Source organism: Coregonus lavaretus (assembly GCF_964263955.1).
Source record: "Coregonus lavaretus genome assembly, chromosome: 8".
Lineage (NCBI taxonomy): Eukaryota > Metazoa > Chordata > Actinopteri > Salmoniformes > Salmonidae > Coregonus > Coregonus lavaretus.
Window position 1 is genome coordinate 8388175 of NC_139995.1, and position 20088 is coordinate 8408262.

The 20088-nt window shown below is 43.4% G+C and overlaps 1 protein-coding gene across 1 annotated transcript; it reads right to left on the reverse strand.

Moving 5' to 3' along the window:
- Positions 1 to 201: 201 nt before the first annotated feature.
- LOC311133588 (protein kinase C and casein kinase substrate in neurons protein 1-like) lies at positions 202 to 19278 on the reverse strand (the record flags this gene model as incomplete). Its single annotated transcript, XM_084167104.1, has 9 exons — positions 202 to 311; positions 1070 to 1278; positions 2139 to 2269; positions 2784 to 2904; positions 3048 to 3223; positions 4049 to 4204; positions 4393 to 4628; positions 16222 to 16378; positions 19219 to 19278. 9 exons carry the CDS (start codon positions 19276 to 19278, stop codon positions 202 to 204), a joined length of 1356 nt encoding a protein of 451 aa, XP_084023230.1.
- Positions 19279 to 20088: the final 810 nt, after the last annotated feature.

A 20088-nucleotide genomic window follows, 5' to 3' on the forward strand; every position in this document is an offset into this window, starting at 1 on the left:
TGATATGTGTTGGTTGTGCTGGTACTGTCTTTGTCTGATGTGAATCCTAGGGGAGTGTTTAAATATAGACTGCTCAGTCTGTGTGTTGGTTGCTCAGGTAGAGAGGAGGGACGGGGAAGTCTCTGGTAATGTGCAGTATGATCAGACAGTTCAGTCTGGGTGACTAACCAATGGGGCAGTGTCCTCCATGTACACAAGCAGCTAGATGGGCTCCACATAATTAGCAGGATATAAGCCCAACTGGCCACTGTCCAACCGGCCTTTACACCAACCCTGGTCATCCTCATCTTCTAGTTTAGTCAGCTCATCTCCTGTGAGAAAGGAAGGAGAGAGAGAGAGAGAGAGAGAGAGAGAGAGAGAGAGAGAGAGAGAGAGAGAGAGAGAGAGAGAGAGAGAGAGAGAGAGAGAGAGAGAGAGAGAGAGAGAGAGAAGGAGGGAGCGAGAGAGAGAAAGAGAGGAAGGGAAGGTAGAAAGAGACATCATATTGACATACAATTTTGATTGATATTTGATTGAGTTATCAACAAAAATGAATTCAATTACAATTCTGTTTGAAATCAACCAAACCTTGAAACTCTGTTGTTGATTTTTGGTTGAAATCTGGGTTAAATTTGAGATGTGTACATTGATGACTTTTTGCAAACTATACCTCAAACTGGTGCCAGTTCATATGCATGCCAGGGCCGTGGGTGTTGCTATTGTTTGTTGTCTTTTTGGGATGAAAAAGGTAATGAGACAAAAAAAACTCATTTTTATCTCTGGAAACCTTTTATCCTACTGTGGGTTAGTTCGATTATTTGTTTGAAATCATATATAAAATAAATAACAAAACAAATATATTTGAAAAGGTCAGTGCACAATTTAGTGTATTTCTTAGAGTACCCAATCAACATGTTCTGTTTCTAAAAGGTTCAGTTCTTAGTAGTAGTAGTAGTAACTTTATTGTCCCAAATGGGACATTTATTTGTGGCATTACATTTTAAAAAGATAGACATCGCAACATGACAATAAACACAGAATCACAACCAAACAACCAAATAGAGTTGTTAGTTCTCGTTGGGATTCTCACCTGCTTTAAAGGTGAGTTCGTCCTGTTCCTGCCCGTCATAGTCGTACAGCGCCCTCACCCGCACACCCTTCGCTGACTCCTCCTCAAAGGGGTTGGCCCCACCCCCGTTGGTGTCTGAGCCGGAGTTTGGCGCGGCCTGCTCATCGTCTGACCACTCTGCCGACTGGTCCTGGGAGGAATAGGCCTGGTTCTTATCAGAGCTGCTCACACTGTGGAGGAGATGGTTTAACATCATGGACCATCATCATCATCATCATTGTTCAGTTGCAGAACAGTTGACCACAAGTTTCCTCCAGTAACTAGGACCACTATCCATCATCATGGTCATCATGTGACCAGCACAGAGGAGAAAGGGCTGTTGCTACCTTCCAGTCGAACCAAGGTGAGTGAATTGGAGACACAAACTAGATGTTTCACGTCCATTGTCCTTTAATGTCTCCTACATTCATGTTGACCCAGCACGAGAAAACATGCAACACTTCTCTGTTCTGCTATGATCATCCTGACAATACAAAAACAACTGGCTTGACATCATCTTCTGGCCACTAAACAGCCCTTGTGGAGATATTACCAAGCACAACTGTGATATTTCATATCGAGTTATTGATACTGTAGCTTGTGATAACATTGGTGCTTTGTATTTCTGAACTGTTAACTTTACATCCACATAAATCATTACTGCCATCTCCTGGACATCAGATAAGGACATCCGATAAGACAAGATAAGATAAATGTTATAGCCCACAATACAAGTGGAAATGGTCTCGAGCAAACAACAGATATAACATCTCATACACAGAATTCATACATTGCCTATTGCACAATTGACTATTGCACATATGGGCCATTCTGGCTCGGACAAGGCTTGCTTGTCCAAGACTTACTTACTTACTATTGCACAATGCCAATTACATTGTAAAAATAGATGTTTTGAGATCAATTCTGCTGTTAGTATTGATAAAAGATGAAAATGGTCTCTGTGATGACACACAGTTATTCTACATGTTAGAGGCATGTCTGTTGTACTACAGAAGGTAACCGTAGTGGTGGAGGTGTCTGTGAGACCTACCTGCCCCTGTCTCCAGCTGGTGCAGCCACATAGTCCGGTGCCGCTGTCACGTTGGTCAGCATGATACCGTCTGCCCCTTTCTTTGACTTCTCTCGTTTGCTGATCATGTGAGTGATCTCTGGGTTGTACTCCTGGAAGGAAGGAAGGAAGGAAGGAAGGAAGGGAGGAAGGAAGGAAGGAAGAAAGGAAGGAAGGAAGGAAGGAAGGAAGGAAGGAAGGAAGGAAGGAAGGTAGGAAGGAAGGAAGGAAGGAAGGAAGGAAGGAAGGAAGGGAGGAAGGAAGGAAGGGAGGGAGGAAGGAAGGAAGGAAGGAAGGAAGGAAGGTAGGAAGGAAGGAAGGAAGGAAGGAAGGAAGGAAGGAAGGAAGGAAGGAAGGAAGGAAGTAAGGAAGGAAGGAAGGAAGGAAGGAAGGAAGGAAGGAAGGAAGGAAGGAAGGAAGGAAGGAAGGAAGGAAGGAAGGAAGGAAGGAAGGAAGGAAGGAAGGAAGGAAGGAAGACAGGGAGCAAGCCATAGTTACGAGTCAATGCCTAATTTTTCCTATTCAGTCAATGGGGGAAGTGAATTAAAATTAATTCATACCATGAGTTGAAAGCGAACAATTAAACACATGTATTGTGAGCCTAACTGGGAAGCAGTGGTTGTGTACCTCAAACTGGGGCCAGTTCATATGCATGCCAGGGCCGTGGTTGTTGCTGAACCACTTCAGGTCCTCCTGTGCGCTGGCAGAGGTGATGGTGCGCTCCAGGTCTCTGTACACTGTGGTGTAGCTGAAGACAGATAGAGATAGATAGCAGTTACACCTCTGTTCTGACACATTCATCTTGACTCAGTGTACTATTATGGTGGTGCCCAGGTGGTGGGCCAAGGAGTGTGTGTGCGTGCGTGCATGTGTGTGTGAGTTTGGCCCTACCTTTGGTTCTCGGTGAGGTTGAGGTGTCGTTTGATGTCCAACAGCACCTCCCTGAGGAAGCACAGTCTCTTATCCTCAAACTGCTGACACATGTCAAACACTGTCTCCATGTTCTCCATGTACTGAGGCGTACACTTCCTCAGCTCATCCAGAGTCTTCTCATACTTCTCTTTAGCCTGCATGGGGAAGATCACACAGTATGTTAATAACATCTAAGGGATAAACATCTACACAGGCTGTACAGTTCAGAGTTGACCCCTGCAAAATGGGTTTAATATTTGTAATGTTTTAATGTTTCAGAGACCTTTCATAACGTGTATTTTAAAGTCAAAATTCTAAACGTTACAGTGACTTTTCTTTTTCTAGTTGGTTAGATTTTTTTGCTTCTGCATAGCAAGGTCTTTAGAGGCTTGAGGTTACTGAGAAGTGGTAGTGATTGAAGTTGACCAAGGTTGAATGATAATTAGTGGTCCTCTAAGTAGTTCTAAGACAGTATTATTGAACATATGTCATGGTTTGAGTGGGTCAAGGGGTAGCAAGGCTGTGATATCATCCCAGTGGGCTCAGCAGGGTAAAGTACACTATACTAATAAATAGGTAATCACTGGGCATAGATCTTTAACTGGTCAGGATGCATGGTCAAGAAAAACTCCTGGAACTACTAATGGCAATGGGATGAGAGGCCTCCCTAACAGAAGGAGGAGGAAGAGGAGTTTTGAGCAGTGGAGGGTGGCACCTGCAGGATTAAGATCTGCAGTGTGTGACCCAGAAGAGTCTTAAAATAGCTGGAGTTGATTTGATTCACCTCTCCTCTTGCCTTGATTGCAGCTCTCAGTGTGAGAACTGATTAGCAGAAAGGACTCTGTGATAATGTGTGGTAATCAGCGTTCCGGCACAAAATGGCTGTCGTGTATCAGCCAGGTGGGTGCTACTGCTATGCATTGGTGGTGGAAGTAAGCTCTTACACCCTGATCTGGTCAGTAGGGGTCTGGGTAGCTCACCTTCTGAGAATCCTGCTTGCACCTGTCCACCTTGTCCAGGAGCTTCTTCTGCTGGTCGGCCGTGACTGAGGCATCTGCCTTGCTGTTGGCCTCTCTGATGGATGCTACCTTCTCCTCCTTACATGCCAGGTGGTACGTCTTCTTGGCAGTCTCAAGCTGAGGAGAGACGATATGGTATATTTTAGAAGGACATGAACCCTTTGGGGATATCATTTGAATGCAAACTACTTAAAGGTTACAGCAGATCGTGGTGCATGTTCTGATCCGGAACTCTACGTCAATGACAGCTCAATTTGGGAAAATGTTTCATAATTCTAAGTGCAGGTCAGGTGGTTGCCCCTCACCTCCTTGAGCTTCTTGGCCCATGGTTTCTGGGCCTTCTTGAAGCCCTCCTCTGCCTCTTTGGTTTCCTTGAAGCCTCCCATCATCTGCTTGTGGTAGGAGTCCTTCTGCCAGTTCTTCACCTTCTCAAAGTCATTGTTGACCAGGCTGTTCTTCACATCCTGATGCAGCTCACTCACCTTCTCAGCCTCTGTCATCACTGCCACCCAGGCCCTCTCCACACTGCCGTACTGGGGTCCTGAGGGAGAGGGAGAAGTGGGAGGACCATTAGCAATTTTAGAAACAGATTACTCCAGTATTACTTCATGACTAATAACAGTTTTATTCCATGACCATGACAAAACTGTCTAGAGAAAAGAAGATCCCGCACATTGCGTTTACGGGACTGACAAAACTAGAAAGAGTTTATTATAAATTATAAACTGGGCGGTTCGAACCTTGAATGCTGATTGGCTGATTGCCGTGGTACATTATATCAGATCGTATACCCCGGGTATGACACAACATTTATTTTTACTGCTCTAATTACATTGGTAACCAGTTTATAATATAAATAAGGCACCTCAGGGGTTTGTGATATATGGCCAATATACCACGGCTAAGGGCTGTGTCCAGGCACTCCGTGTTGCATCGTGCATAAGAACAGCCCTTAGCTGTGGTATATTGGCCATATACCACACCCCCGCAGACCTTATTGCTTAAAAATAGCATGCTCCCACTAAGCACGGACTGACGCTGACGTCATTTGGACGTCTTTTTTTGGTCCTGACTGGACATCTTTTTTGGGTCTTTTTTTGGTGCGATCCGAACCAGCCTTGATTTCTGAACCAATCATAGACATCTATGTTTGGTCCAGATTAGGTCTGGATTGGCCTTGTTTTCAACATCCACAGACGTAAGTGGCTGATGGTGTCATGTGACAGTGGGTGATGGTGCTGGTAGGTCAAAGTTTAATTAATGGAATGGGGGTGTGGTATATTGTATATCTTAAATGTATGCCTACTTTCAGACATAGATCTCTCTTTTCAATATCACTTACCCTTCCATTTCTTGACCAGTTATCTGGGACAGTGATGTTGTTTCAATGTGCCAATTCATAGGCAAGTTCTCTGCATTTGAGGCTACCAAGCCCATGAAAACTGGTCCGCGAGATTCTTGATATGTTTAGCAAGCTCAGACTCCATGGCATCAGCTAAGACCTTGTGTGCCTCTGCTACTCTATCATACATTCTTAGAAAAAAGAGTTCCAAAATGGTTATTCGGCTGTTACGAGTCAAGCCTCCCTTGAGGTTCTTGAGAGAGCAGCCAAGGAAGTGAGAGAAGGGAAGAAGTCAATTTAAGCAGCAGCAAGGGATAAATAGACTGAATGACACTGAAGAGGTACGTTGACAAAAAAAAGAAAACAAACATGTTCCTTTGAGAAAGAGAAGCTACAACAAGGTACTATCTAGAACCTAAAACGGTTATTCGGCTGTCCCCATAGGAGAACCATTTGAAGAACCCTTTTTGGTTCCAGGTAGAACACTTTTGGGTTCAATGTAGAGCCTTCTGTCTCTCAGTTCCTTGGCTGCTCTCTCAAGAACCTCAAGGGCGGCTAGACCCTGCTTGTTTTATGTTTGTATACACGGGGCATGATGATGTCTGCTCTGTAACAATAAAAATGCTCTATCTTGAGTTCATATGCATGACACATTGCAAAAACTTTATGCATATGAACAAAACGGACAAAATGTAATAATCATTTGTATGAGGTATGGTGGCCATTGGCTCAACTTACCCCAAGGTTAACATTTTGACTATATTAGCCCACACAAATACAAGGATGCACTTTCATGCTAGATTTAGGACCTCATATTGTAGGTTCTTAACCTAGCACAAAACAATCTTAAAACGATCTACTTTGGTTTAGATACAGTACAGCAGAGAACAGTAAAGTAAAGAAAAGTAAAGTATACTTCAGTACAGCTAAGCACAGAAGAGTATAGTACAGTATAATGTACTGTATTTTACCCTACTTTACAGTACTGTACTGTACTCTACTGAATTAAACTGTACTGTACTGTACCGTACTGTACTCTACTCTACTGAATAAAATGTACCGTACCATACTGTACTCTACTGTGCTCTTCTGTGCTCTACTGTACTGAACTGTGCCATACTGTACTGTGCTGTTCAAACTTGTGAAACATAGCGTAGACGTCTGTGTTTTGTTCAGATTTGGTCTGGTCCGGACCGACCAAATTTGTACTTGTTTGGGGGCGGAGCTCATTAATGAATAATAATAGTTATTACAGTCAGTGCATTCAATTACAGTAGATGAACAATAGCATATTACAGTCATAGCAAGAAAGATATATTTCTGTAACTGTTACTGAGAATGTTATTACAGTTGAAGTGGGCTGTTGGTTTATTCTGTAGGTTGGACTAGTAAAAGTAGATTTTAGCCTACTGTAAATGATTCGGGAAGGAGAGGATAAAGGGGCGGTAGGACTGCTGACAGCAGGGTATGAAAAGTCACAATACCACGCCTCAACACACATTTACACAGATGCTCCAAGGACCCGGTGACCACGTCTCAGCAGCTTTCACTATCCCATACTGTTCACCCAGAAAAAAAGTTGAACAAATAACCTCTGAACTCATTCGCCAGTATCCATGTGTGTGTGTGTGTATGTGTGTTTGTGTTGTGTTGGTATGCGTGTTTGTGTTATGTGTGTGTGTGTGCATATGTAGTGTATGTGAATGTGTGTGGGTTTTGTGTGAGTGTGTTTTATTAGTCGTATGTACGGGATACACATGGCATACACGTCCAATGAAATGCTTACTTGCAGGTTACTTCTCGACAAAGCAACAACAATAAGAAATAAGAAAAGATAAGATAAGAATACGAACATAAAGTAAATGTAAATGGCTCAGTAGAATAAAATAAACGTTTTAACATAATTATAATACAGGAAGGCACAATTTATATTCTGATATTTACACGTGTTTTGGGGAAGGGGGGATTGGGGGGCAAGTGTCTACATTTTGCAGTATTTAGCAATCATGGCAAGAGTCTGGTAGCAGCAGTTGTGATGTGTGTGTAGCATGAATGTGTGTGTGTGTGTGTATGTGTGTCTGTGTGGGTGTGTGCTAAAGTGTGGAGAATCAGAGCAGGTGGTCAGTCCAGTTCAAGTGTTCAGCAGTCTGATGGCTTGTAGATAGAAACTGTCTCTGAGTGTTGGTATCAGACCTAATGCTCGAATTGTACAGCTTGTGGCCGGGGTGTGTGGGGTTCCTTGATGATGCTGCGGGCCTTCCTCAGGCACCGTTTCGAGTAGATGTCCTGAATGGGTGGGAACATGGTGATGTTCTGGGCCATCTTGACCACCCACTGGAGGGCCTTGCGGTCATGGATGGAGCAATTCCTGTACCAGGCCGTGATGCAACCTACCAGGATGCTCTCGATGGTGAAGCTGTAGTATTTGGAGAGGACACGGGGTGGCATGGCCAATTTCTTCAGCAGCCTTAGGAGGTAGAGACGCTGTTGCGCCCTCATCACAAGAGTGGTGGTGTTGTTGGTCCATGTCAAGTCCTCGGTGATGTGCCGAGGAACTTATTAAAACTGCTGACTCTCTACTGAAATCCCATTGATGTGGATCTGGGCATGTTACATCCTCTGCTTCCTGAAGTCAACAATGAACTCCTTTGTTTTTTTGGCGTTGAGGGAGAGATTGTTGTCCTGGCACACATTGCCAGTTCACTTACCTCCTCCCTATTGGCTGACTCGTCGTTGTTGGTTATCTGGCCTACAACCGTGGTGTCGTCAGCAAACTTGATGATGGAGTTGGTGTCATGCAAAGCCACGCAGTCATGGGTGAACAGGGAGTACAGCAGAGGGCTGAGGACACACCCCTGGAGACCCCTGTGTTTAGAGTCAGTGCCGTTCAAGAAGTCCAGGTTCCAGGTTCCAGTTGCAGAGGGTGGTGTCCAGACCCAGGGCTCTGAGCTTGGTGTCGAGCTTGGAGGAAACAATGATATTTTGGAGAACATTTTTTAAGTCACCCATGACAATAAAGACTGCTTCCAGGTGAGAGGATTCTTGCCGACTAATGATCTTGTACAGCCTTGGTGTTTGCTTGTGGCGGTATGTACACAGCTGTGATAATAACACACGTTAACTGCATTTTAGCATCTGAAACTCCAGGTCGGGTGAACAGAAGCTCGAGATGTTTTCAACTTCGGTACACCAGGAATTGTTGATGAGGAAACATACCCCTCCCCCCTACTCTTACCTGAAGCTGCCGTTTGATCCATACGTAAAATGGAAACACCGTCTGGTTGAAAAGCAGAGTCAAGTGTATCGTCTATAAGCCATGTCCCTGTAAAAACACAGCATTCCCTGATGTCCCTCTGCGATTGAAGCCTTGCTCTGAGTTCACAACTTTTATTTTCCAGCGATTGGACATTGGCCATCAGGATACTAGGAAGAGGAGGCTGTGTAGCATGTCTTTTCCGGCGAGCTTTGAGTCCCCCTTTTCTTCCTCTTCTTCGTCGCCGGCATTGCTTTCGGTCATCTTTGTCAGTAGCAACAAGTAAGCCCGCTGTGCGGGGAACAAAGGAGCGAATGTAGTATTCCAGATCTGGCTGAGAGATAAGTGTGTAGCTTCCCATTCATGATCCAGAAGTGTTTGTCGATCATAGGACATTTTTGAACGAACATTCTGAGAAAACAAAGTCATAATTCCACGCAAAATAGCCATATAAAAGTCGAGCAGTAGTGTGTGAGTGAGTGTCTATATAGTGTCTATATACACTCACTGGCCAGTTTATTAGGTATACCTATCTAGTACTGGGTCGGACCCCCCTTTGCCTCCAGAACAGCCTGAATTCTTTGGGGAATTGATTCTACAAGGTGTCGGAAACGTTCAAACGTTTTGTATCAATTTGTATCAAGGGACATCATGTGTGCCAGGAAAACAATCCCCACACCTTTATCCACTGCCACCAGCCTGTACCGTTGACATCAGGCAGGATGGAGCCATGGACTCATGCTGCTTACGGCAAATCCTGAATCAGCCATCAGCCTGACGCAACAGGAACCAGGATTCGTCGGACCAGGCTATGTTTTTCTACTCCTCAATTGTCCAGTGTTGGTGATCAAGTACCCACTGGAGCAGCTTCTTCTTGTTTTTTAGCTGATAGGAGTGGAACCCTGTGTGGTCGTCTGCTGCAATAGCCCATCCGTGACAAGGGCCGACGAGTTGTGTGTTCCGAGATGCCGTTCTGCACACCACTATTGTACTGCGCTGTTATTTGCCTGTTTGTGACCCACCTGTTAGATTGCACGATTCTTGCCATTCTTCTTCTTTCATCAACGAGCTGTTTTCGCCCACAGGACTGCCGCTGATTGGATGTTTTTTGTTTGTCGCACCATTCTCTGTAAACCCTAGAGACTGTCATGCGGGAAAAGCCCAGGAGGCTGGCCGTTTCTGAGATACTGGAAGTGGCGCGCCTGGTTTTACCCATTCTAAGGTTCAATCGAATCCGTAACTAAATGCCTGGACGCCTGCCTGCTTTATATTGCAAGCCGCGGCCACTTGACTCACTGTGAATGGGGTGGTATACCTATTAAACTGGCCACTGAGTGTATAGTCTTGTGAGTGTGCATAGCAGTGGCGGTCAGTGCCGTTTATGATGAGGGAGGACGATTTTCTTTTTTAATGAGCATGGCTTTATTTCTATTACAGCATGTTGGATGACTGTCATTCATATTCCATTCACCCACTTCAATGTAACATCGATAGGTTTAGGCTACTACATGATACTCTAATTTTCCCTATACCCATCATGAGGTTGCTACAACCTAGCCTATGAATGAAAGTTTACAACGTAGGTGCACACAGGTCGAGAGAGAAATTTGAGATGACACACAGTGACACATTCAATACTGACTTGCACACTCTTGCCTGCATCTAGCTTATCTAGGGTGTAATCATTAGTCCAACAGTTGCAAACAAGAGTTTCTATTAGACAAATTGAGGTATTTTTTATCCCTGTTTCATTTGCTTCCGTTTAAGAAACGTTTTTCAACAGTTCACTTTTATACGTAGCAGCCACGTTGTATTCATTCTGGCCTCTATGCACTTTCCTCCTCTCACCTTTTCCCTTCTTTTGTGGACTTCAATGAACAACACATCAGCTGTATGTGACCAGGCGAAAAAAACCTTTCCAATCCATGTCATAACCGCTACACACAGCCTACATCGTTGTCCACATATTAGCTAAAGTAACGTCCTAGTCAACATAGCTAATAGAACTAATGCGTTAGTAAACCCGCTACAATCATGCAGTAGCGTTACAGTGTATGAAATTCACTGAGGAGGATGGTCCTCCCCTTCCTCCCATGAGGAGCCTCCACTGGTGCATAGAGTCAGTGCAAATAGTCTGGGTAACCATTTAATTAATTATTTTGTCTTATGGCTATTTAGCAGTCTTATAGCTTAGGGGTAGAAGCTGTCTCGGAGCTGTTGGTCCGAGAGCCGATGCTCTGCTACTGTTTGCCGGACGGGAGCAGAGTGAACAGTCTATGGCTTGGGTGGCTGGAGTTGGGCCTTCCTCTGACACCGCCTGATATAGAGGTCCTGGATGGCAGGGAGCTCGGCCCCAGTGATGTACTGGGCTGTCCGCACCACCCTCTGTAGCGCTTTGCAGTCAACTGAGGTGCATTTGCCATACCAAGCGGTGATGCAGCCAGTCAAGATGCTCTCGATGGTGCAGCTGTAGATATTTGTGAGGATCCGAGGGCCCATACCAAATATTTTCAGCCTCCTGAGGGGGAAGAGCTGCTGTCGTACCCTCTTGACGACTCTGTGGGTGTGTGTGGACCACGTTCATTTAAGTCCTTAGTGATGTGGGATGCCAAGGAACTTGTAGCTCTCTACCCACTCCACTACAGGCCCATCGATGTGGATGGGGGCATGCTCTCGCACACCCGCAGCAGGCCACCCGCAGTAGACCAGACCTGGTTTCAATCAGCAATAACCACAAAGGACTTTCAAGACGATCAGAAACCATCATCACCCATCTGCGAATAGGCCACAACGGCCTCAACCACTGTCTCCATAAGATAGGAAAACACAAAACAGGTTCATGTCCCAACTGTCCTGCAGCAGAAACTACAGACCACGTCCTCTTTCACTGTCAAACCTACGAACGTCAAAGGCAAATGCTCAGAAGAACGATCACATCCCTGTGAATAGGTTTCACCCTCCCCAACTTCCTAAAAACCTGTCCAGAATAGGGCTGTTACGGTGACCGTATTACAGCCAAACCTGGCGGTCACAAGTCATGAAGGCAGTCAAATTCCACTAATTAGGCTTCTCCGAGCTATGATGCTGCTGATGGTCATTAGTAGCCTACCAAACTTGCTAGCTGCCTGGTACTCAGCACTCTATTGTCCCTCTAATCACTCTGACATCAATGCAAATGTATTTGAAAAATATAACACTTCATGAGAGCCCATGAGCTCATGTTGCGCAACATTTCTATAGGCTGTGCAATTGTGTGAGAAAACAGTGTGGTGATGGCCAATATTAAAGAGAGGAGGATCTCATCAGCTTTCTATAGGCTATTCTCAACTTTCCTAATATTAAGCACATTGCTTCTCTTTACAACAGGAGTATAGCCTACCTGGCTGGCATGAAAATCACCCACGGGAAAAGCGTCCTCCATTCGCTATTTAAGTGCATAGATGACATGTATTTTTTCCCGCTGCCCCTGTTTCGCAACAGGTGCATGATAATGGTCCATTCTAAATCAAAACAAATTTCACACATATATTATTTAGTATATGTAAAGACAAGATTAAATCAAGAATAGTCTGATGGGTGACAATATTAGCCTATCACTTGTGAATTATATATTATCACTTGTGAATGATGCCCAGCATAAGGCAAGAAACAATGCCTTTTTTTCCTAATCATAATCACCCACCTCATGTAGCCTTGCCCGTAGGCCTATATGTTTTGATAAGGTTTGTATCACAAATAAAGTGGCCAAATAACTTCTTAAAATTCAGCACATTAATCCAATTTACAAGGGGTGTAGAGCCTAACTGGCATACAAAAGCAGCGCATGAGTTTGAAGTTTGGGGAGACAATTTTCACCATAAAAACGCACCTTTATATTAAAGCATGCATAATCGCATTTGCGGTTAATAGAACATTTGCGCTTATAATGTGAAGAAATAGCCTAATAGTTTATCAACATTTTAAGCTAAATGTTCTGATCTGTTGCGTCAGCCTCATGGTGTAAAAAAAGTTTTTTTGATGCTAGTGGTTGTATTAATTTGGGATCTTTCGCATCCCCAACTGTCCCAGACTATGTTTGGAATATATTTTTTTCTCGCACAGAATAGAATAGGTCAACTCTTGTAATATGGGGGATAGTAGATTGACATAGGCTAGTGCTTTTGTTGTTCATTAGGCCTACTCATCTTGTTGGCTGACGAAAAGTAAATGTGGACAGTTCTTCCAATATCTTCAATATGCACCTCTGGAATTTGGATAAGTACGCGCGCAGTTGCGTCCCCGATGTGTCTGTCTTCACTTGTAGCCTGTGAGAAAGATCCGATCACGTGATGGAGAGCCATGTGAGTGAGAGTTGCTTCGGAGCACGCAGCACTCAGGGAGAAGGGCACAACGGCCACAAAAGGCCACAAAAGGCATGGATTTTCTAACGGAATTATCAAGTGCTTGTCAAATTGTAAATGAGAGACTGATGAAGTGTGTACAGCCTGCTCAAAAAACAAAGTAGAGCTCATGCTTTTAATGCAACTTTTTTCAAATCATCATTAGAGTCGAATCATGCAGCCTTACAATGTATTAGAAATCAAAGAATATAGCCCAATGTTTGTAGAACAACTAAAGTTACATTAATAACTCTAAATTAAGCATATAGGAGTACCTATTTCTTTGTTAACCGCTCAACACAGAATAGCCACATGTGCACACTCCCTCAAATCGTTTGGAGAAAATATCCTTTCTATTTTATTCAGCTTTGTTCAATTGTGTTCTTCATATTATAAAAAAATATAAAATAATGCCACGGAATTCTAACCAAATCTTGTCTGCTAAATGAACTAGTGTAGCCCACAGCCATATGGCATAGCCAGATGAGGACCTAACATAACGACAACTCAGAGTATGCTATTCTGTTCTTCTGAAATAGACTACATTTGCCTCATAAATATGCTTCTTTAGACCTGTCTAAAATAACTAATGGATTTATTGTGAAGGTGTTTATTGTGAAGGTGGATTTATTAGACTTTTTAAAAATGTAGATGTTCCAAAGGTCTGCATCAGTGGCTTGTAGGCTATGTGTGGAAGCCAGGAGATGCTAAATGTGTTTGTCAATTAACGGTAAATTACCGTGAGACCGGCAGTTATTTGCTTGACAATCACCGGCTGACGAAATTTCGGGACCGTCACAGACCTAGTCCAGAACAAACTTTTATTCACTCAGCAATAATTTCCTTCCTCCATTCATGTAGATTACAGTGCAGAGTGTAGAACACCTCCATAGTCTCCACCATACTCCAGCCCAGTAGGTGGCGGTAATGCATCTAATATTGGTATGCACTGCCATAAAACCCCAACAAAGAAGAAAAGTAGGTTGGACTACTTTGAACATCATTGCTGCCAGTTTTAAAGCTTTTGAAAAAGCTAACATAAGTGCTTGTGACAGAAGGGAGCAATAATAAATATTATATGTTGCAATCTTCGGTTGGCTCCTCTTTCCAAGATTAAATGGATTAGAAAAGTATTATTATAATTTTTATAATGCTTACTTCAAAAATACGTATTTCCAATGTCTGTAAATGACATCTGTTCAACTTTCATTCAGAACCGAAAATGTACAGTGGGGAAAAAAAGTATTCAGTCAGCCACCAATTGTGCAAGTTCTCCCACTTAAAAAGTTGAGAGAGGCCTGTAATTTTCATCATAGGTACACGTCAACTATGACAGACAAAATGAGAAAAATAAATCCAGAAAATAACATTTTAGGATTTTTTATGAATTTATTTGCAAATTATGGTGGAAAATAAGTATTTGGTCAATAACAAAAGTTTCTCAATACTTTGTTATATACCCTTTGTTGGCAATGACACAGGTCAAACGTTTTCTGTAAGTCTTCACAAGGTTTTCACACACTGTTGCTGGTATTTTGGCCCATTCCTCCATGCAGATCTCCTCTAGAGCAGTGATGTTTTGGGGCTGTCGCTGGGCAACACGGACTTTCAACTCCCTCCAAAGATTTTCTATGGGGTTGAGATCTGGAGACTGGCTAGGCCACTCCAGGACCTTGAAATGCTTCTTACGAAGCCACTCCTTCGTTGCCCGGGCGGTGTGGTTGGGATCATTGTCATGCTGAAAGACCCAGCCACGTTTCATCTTCAATGCCCTTGCTGATGGAAGGAGGTGTTCACTCAAAATCTCACGATACATGGCCCCATTCATTCTTTCCTTTACACGGATCAGTCGTCCTGGTCCCTTTTCAGAAAAACAGCCCCAAAGCATGATGTTTCCACCCCCATGCTTCACAGTAGGTATGGTTGTTCTTTGGATGCAACTCAGCATTCTTTGTCCTCCAAACACGACGAGTTGAGTTTTTACCAAAAAGTTATATTTTGGTTTCATCTGACCATATGACATTCTCCCAATCCTCTTCTGGATCATCCACATGCACTATAGCAAACTTCAGACGGGCCTGGACATGTACTGGCTTAAGCAGGGGGACACGTCTGGCACTGCAGGATTTGAGTCCCTGGCGGCGTAGTGTGTTACTGATGGTAGGCTTTGTTACTTTGGTCCCAGCTCTCTGCAGGACATTCACTAGGTCCCCCCGTGTGGTTCTGGGATTTTTGCTCACCGTTCTTGTGATCATTTTGACCCCACGGGGTGAGATCTTGCGTGGAGCCCCAGATCGAGGGAGATTATCAGTGGTCTTGTATGTCTTCCATTTCCTAATAATTGCTCCCACAGTTGATTTCTTCAAACCAAGCTGCTTACCTATTGCAGATTCAGTCTTCCCAGCCTGGTGCAGGTCTATGTTTCTGGTGTCCTTTGACAGCTCTTTGGTCTTGGCCATAGTGGAGTTTGGAGTGTGACTGTTTGAGGTTGTGGACAGGTGTCTTTTATACTGATAACAAGTTCAAACAGGTACCATTAATACAGGTAACGAGTGGAGGACAGAGGAGCCTCTTAAAGAAGAAGTTACAGGTCTGTGAGAGCCAGGAATCTTGCTTGTTTGTAGGTGACCAAATACTTATTTTACACCATAATTTGCAAATAAATTCATAAAAAATCCTACAATGTGATTTTCTGGACTTTCTTTTCTCATTATGTCCGTCATAGTTGACGTGTACCTATGATGAAAATTACACGCCTCTCTCATCTTTTTAAGTGGGAGAACTTGAACAATTGGTGGCTGACTAAATACTTTTTTTCCCCACTGTACCTGATTTCAACTTCCGGAAAATACATATTTTGCGCATCCGGAAAATACATAGTTTCAATGTCCGAAAAATATGTATTTTTAACTTTCATTCAGAACTGAAAATGAACCTGATGTCAACGTCCGGAAAATACATATTTTCAAGGTCTGGAAAAGACGTCTTTTCACCTTTTATTCCGAACCTAAAATGAACATAACTTCAACGTCTGGGAAATATTTACATATTTTAGACATCTTTTCAACGTAATTTTGCATACTGGGCACCTACAGGTGGCAATAACTCTTCCAAAGCACTGTGAGCTGCTGAGTTTACGTCTCCCCTCCTCCCCTCGTACCTTTATCCACCAGCTGTCTCCATCTCTTGGACCAGTCGGTCAGCTGCTGGCTGTAGGCCTTCTCGATTTTGGCACGCTCTTGTATACAGTTCATCAGGTCATTGCAGAGCCGGTGGCCATCATCAATCCGCTTCACAGCATGCTTGTAGTTCCCCACCTTTCATAGGCACCAGAATGAGAGGCATTTCAATTACCTTCAACACATTCCACCTTAAAAGACGATTTATGGTCATTCCGGTATCTACATTGGCCATACAGCATTTACAGTGATAAGGACTCTGCAGAAGTCAGGGCATTCATACTTCTTGCGCTTCGCGGAGTAGAGCTGTTTGAAGGAAGTTGTCAAGGAAGTGAGTTTGTGTTTACACAGGACGTACCGCCCCCAGCTACCGTCAACCAATCATGTCAATGCGGAGCTATACGGAGCTATACGGAGTTCTCCGCATTTTTACCAAATTTGTTAGGCGCATTGGGATGCGGTACGGAGCTTGATTTGGCCTCTGCAAGCCTCCGGAGGCTCTGCAATTGTGGCACACCCTCCTTACAGAGCGCATTGCCGAATCAAGCATAAATCAGCTTTAGAAATGTAGCGTGTCACCTTAAAGCGAGAATCCTTATCCCAGTGGGCATACGACATGTTAAAGACGTATTTTTCTGGTTGGAATCTGGTCGGGACGTCCTATAACCAGATCACAACCAGATTAAGACGTCTTTTACATGATGTCTTTTTACATCATGAAAAATACGTCTGATTTGAGTTGATATCTGGTTTTTGGTTTAAATCTGATTGAACTACTGACCAGTTATCTTAAATGCTACTAAATTAGTAGACACCAATCTATATAAACATGTGCTTAGTGTTTGTGGGCTATAGACACCCTAAAGACTCTAGCAAGTGCGCTAGTCCAGTGTCACTTTGATTATGCCTGCACATCACCAGCAGCCCCAAACATCTAAAGAATAAGCTACCAGCCAAACAAGCTTATAAGAATTGTACTTGAACTCCCCCCTCATACTCATCTGGAGGTTGAGCATTTTTTTGTCTCCATCTCTGTAATGTGTCTGTATCTATGTAATTGGGCCCACAACCCACAACGGAAATAAGTCCCAGACTTTATTGTGCAATCCTGGTCACTTAAAAAAATCTTTATGTATATATGTATTTTTTAACTGACAAATAAAATCTATCAATCAATAAATCCAAACTGTGCAGCGGCCAATTGATGAAAGGAAAGAGTCTGTTACAGAACACAAAAAGTTTAATGACATTCGGAAACCATGATATTGAAGTGACCAAAGTCAATATGCTTTGTTTATTGGTTGTGTGGTGCATTGGCACAGAAACCTGTTGGTGGAAAATTCGTTGCATATACTGTATTTTATAAAAATATGGCATCAAAATGTTGAAAATCTGATTTCCCCCTAGCTGATCATTGTCTGCAGCCGGCTCTGATTGTAGTGTAATGAAACAGGCATCGAGAGTGAGCTTGTCTGTGGTGGTTGGCGAATCCTCAACCTTCTGGCCTGTAGCCCTGCGTGGCATCGACTGTGCCACAAAAGCATGCTGAAGTGGCAAAGTCGATATCCATATTTATAAACACAGGGTCACTATGGGGCGGCAGGTAGCCTGGCGGGTAGGAGCGTTGGGCCAGTAACGGAAAGGTTGCTGGATCGGATCCCCATCCCTGAGCAGATGAGGTCAAATCTGTCGTTCTGCCCCTGAGCAAGGCATTTAACCCACTGTTCCCCGGGAACCGATGACGTGGATGTCAATAAATGCGGAAGACGCATTCGGTTGTACAACTGACTAGGTATCCCCCTTCCCTTCTGTTATTTATGGTCATAAACATTATTTTGAATTAATTATATGAGGGGGGAGGGTGTTAAATGTATTTGAAAGTACAATGGGAGGGTCATGTGAAAATATTTGTAACTTTGGGGAGGGGGGTGCATTTATTTTAATGACACCTTGAGTTGGACCAGCCCCCCCCCCCCCCCCAGTACATTTCAATCTGTCCCTTACTTTATGCAGCTGTGCAAAAAATTGTGATGTAGATTTGTTTTTGCCATTACTTGATCTATTTTAAATGTAAGAATATGTTGTAGATTTCAACTTTATTGGTGCCTATGGAAACAAATATAAATGTAATGAACAATGTTTTCAATATCCAAATGTATGAATTATGACCAGCTGGTCAGATAGAGATTACAATTATGACCAACTGGTCGTATGGTGGTCAAAAGAATATGTAATTCTGGTCAGTAAAAATACTTCCCTTTTCAACTAGTTTACTGATAGAGAAATTATGATTATGACTAAAATTGTTAACCCCAATACTGATGATGACTGTGTGAACTGTGTTAGGGTTATCATTATAAACCCACTAACAGAGGGGGTGAGTTAGAACCTGCTGAGACAAACATTCCAGGATGAAGGGGACTGAGAAACTGGTTAAAGGCCGCCTAAAGGTGGGCGGAGCAAAGTTCCTTTGTGTGAAGCATATATAAAGGCTGGTTATGTGTTTTGGCGGGAGAGCTCTCCATGATTAAATAATACAGATCATTCTTGCTGGTTGTGGACCTTGAATTATTCATGATTAAAACCAGAGCCTTACAACCGCTGGTAATGATTCAAGCTTAGGTTTAATTGGAGATAGAAATTCTCGTGACATTTATGACCAGAATAAGACGTCATACTGACGTTCCTGTCACCTGTCACATGTGTAATCTACAGCAGCAGTAGCCCCTAGAGTAGAATACTGTATCATGCACACACACACAGACACACAAAGACATACAATCCCTCTACAACAGCAGCCCTAGTCAGTGGCCTGTCACGCTGCCAGCTCTGCCGCAAAGCCATAGGAGGGTGATGCAGTGACTGCAGAGTGTGGACACCTGGGTTACTGGTTCAAATCCCAGTTCCACTTAAAGGGATGCCTGTTTGACTTCATATGAATGTATCTCTTGAGGCAAACAGTTGTGGTCTGTTCTCACCTCCCAGAAGCTGTCTGTGCCATCCTCCTGGCTGGCCGACTCATCGTAGGCGCCCGACATGATCCTAGAGGGCTTGAGGAGGTTGTGGGAGTCTACAGCAGTCACGGTCTTCATGCACTGAGGGGAGGAGAGAGAGGATCATCAATAATAGCAATATAATGTGGTCGGTTACTTTTATCCAAACGACAAAAAATACGGCGAGAGGCCATTTCAGAGATTGCGTGTGGGAATTAAAAACCAACTATTTAAGTGGTCCTTCTTAATCCATGTGAACATAATGTTCCCTTTATTTTGTAATATCATTCAGTGGTCCTCTGTAGCTCAGCTGGTAGAGCACGGCGCTTGTAACGCCAAGGTAGTGGGTTCGATCCCGGGACCACCCATACACAAAAAATGGATGCACGCATGACTGTAAGTCGCTTTGGATAAAAGCGTCTGCTAAATGGCATATTATATTATTATTCAGACGTAAAAGATGTGAGAGAACTAATGACAAGAGCAACAGAAAACAACCGTTTTACTCAGTTACTGTCCTCCCTCAGTAGGCAAGCTACCAGTTTCAAATACAGGAGGTAGTATTAAGTAAGTGATCAAGTTGCTCATCCTGAGAATGGACACAGACATTGTGCCAAGACAAGGTTGAGTTATCTGTTAATAAAGCACTGTCTGTCTGTTAATAAAGGAATCACTGATGTGGCCCCTTGCATTGTGGATGAGTCGACCGTACCCAGCTAACACATTTGGTTCCTTGGTAGTTGTGGGAATGTACATTTTTGGTGTCCCATTGGTTCTGGGAACAAAGCCATACGTTTCCTGACCGGTAAAACTGAACGTTTTTTAAACGAAAATGTTGTGAAGTGAAATGTTGCC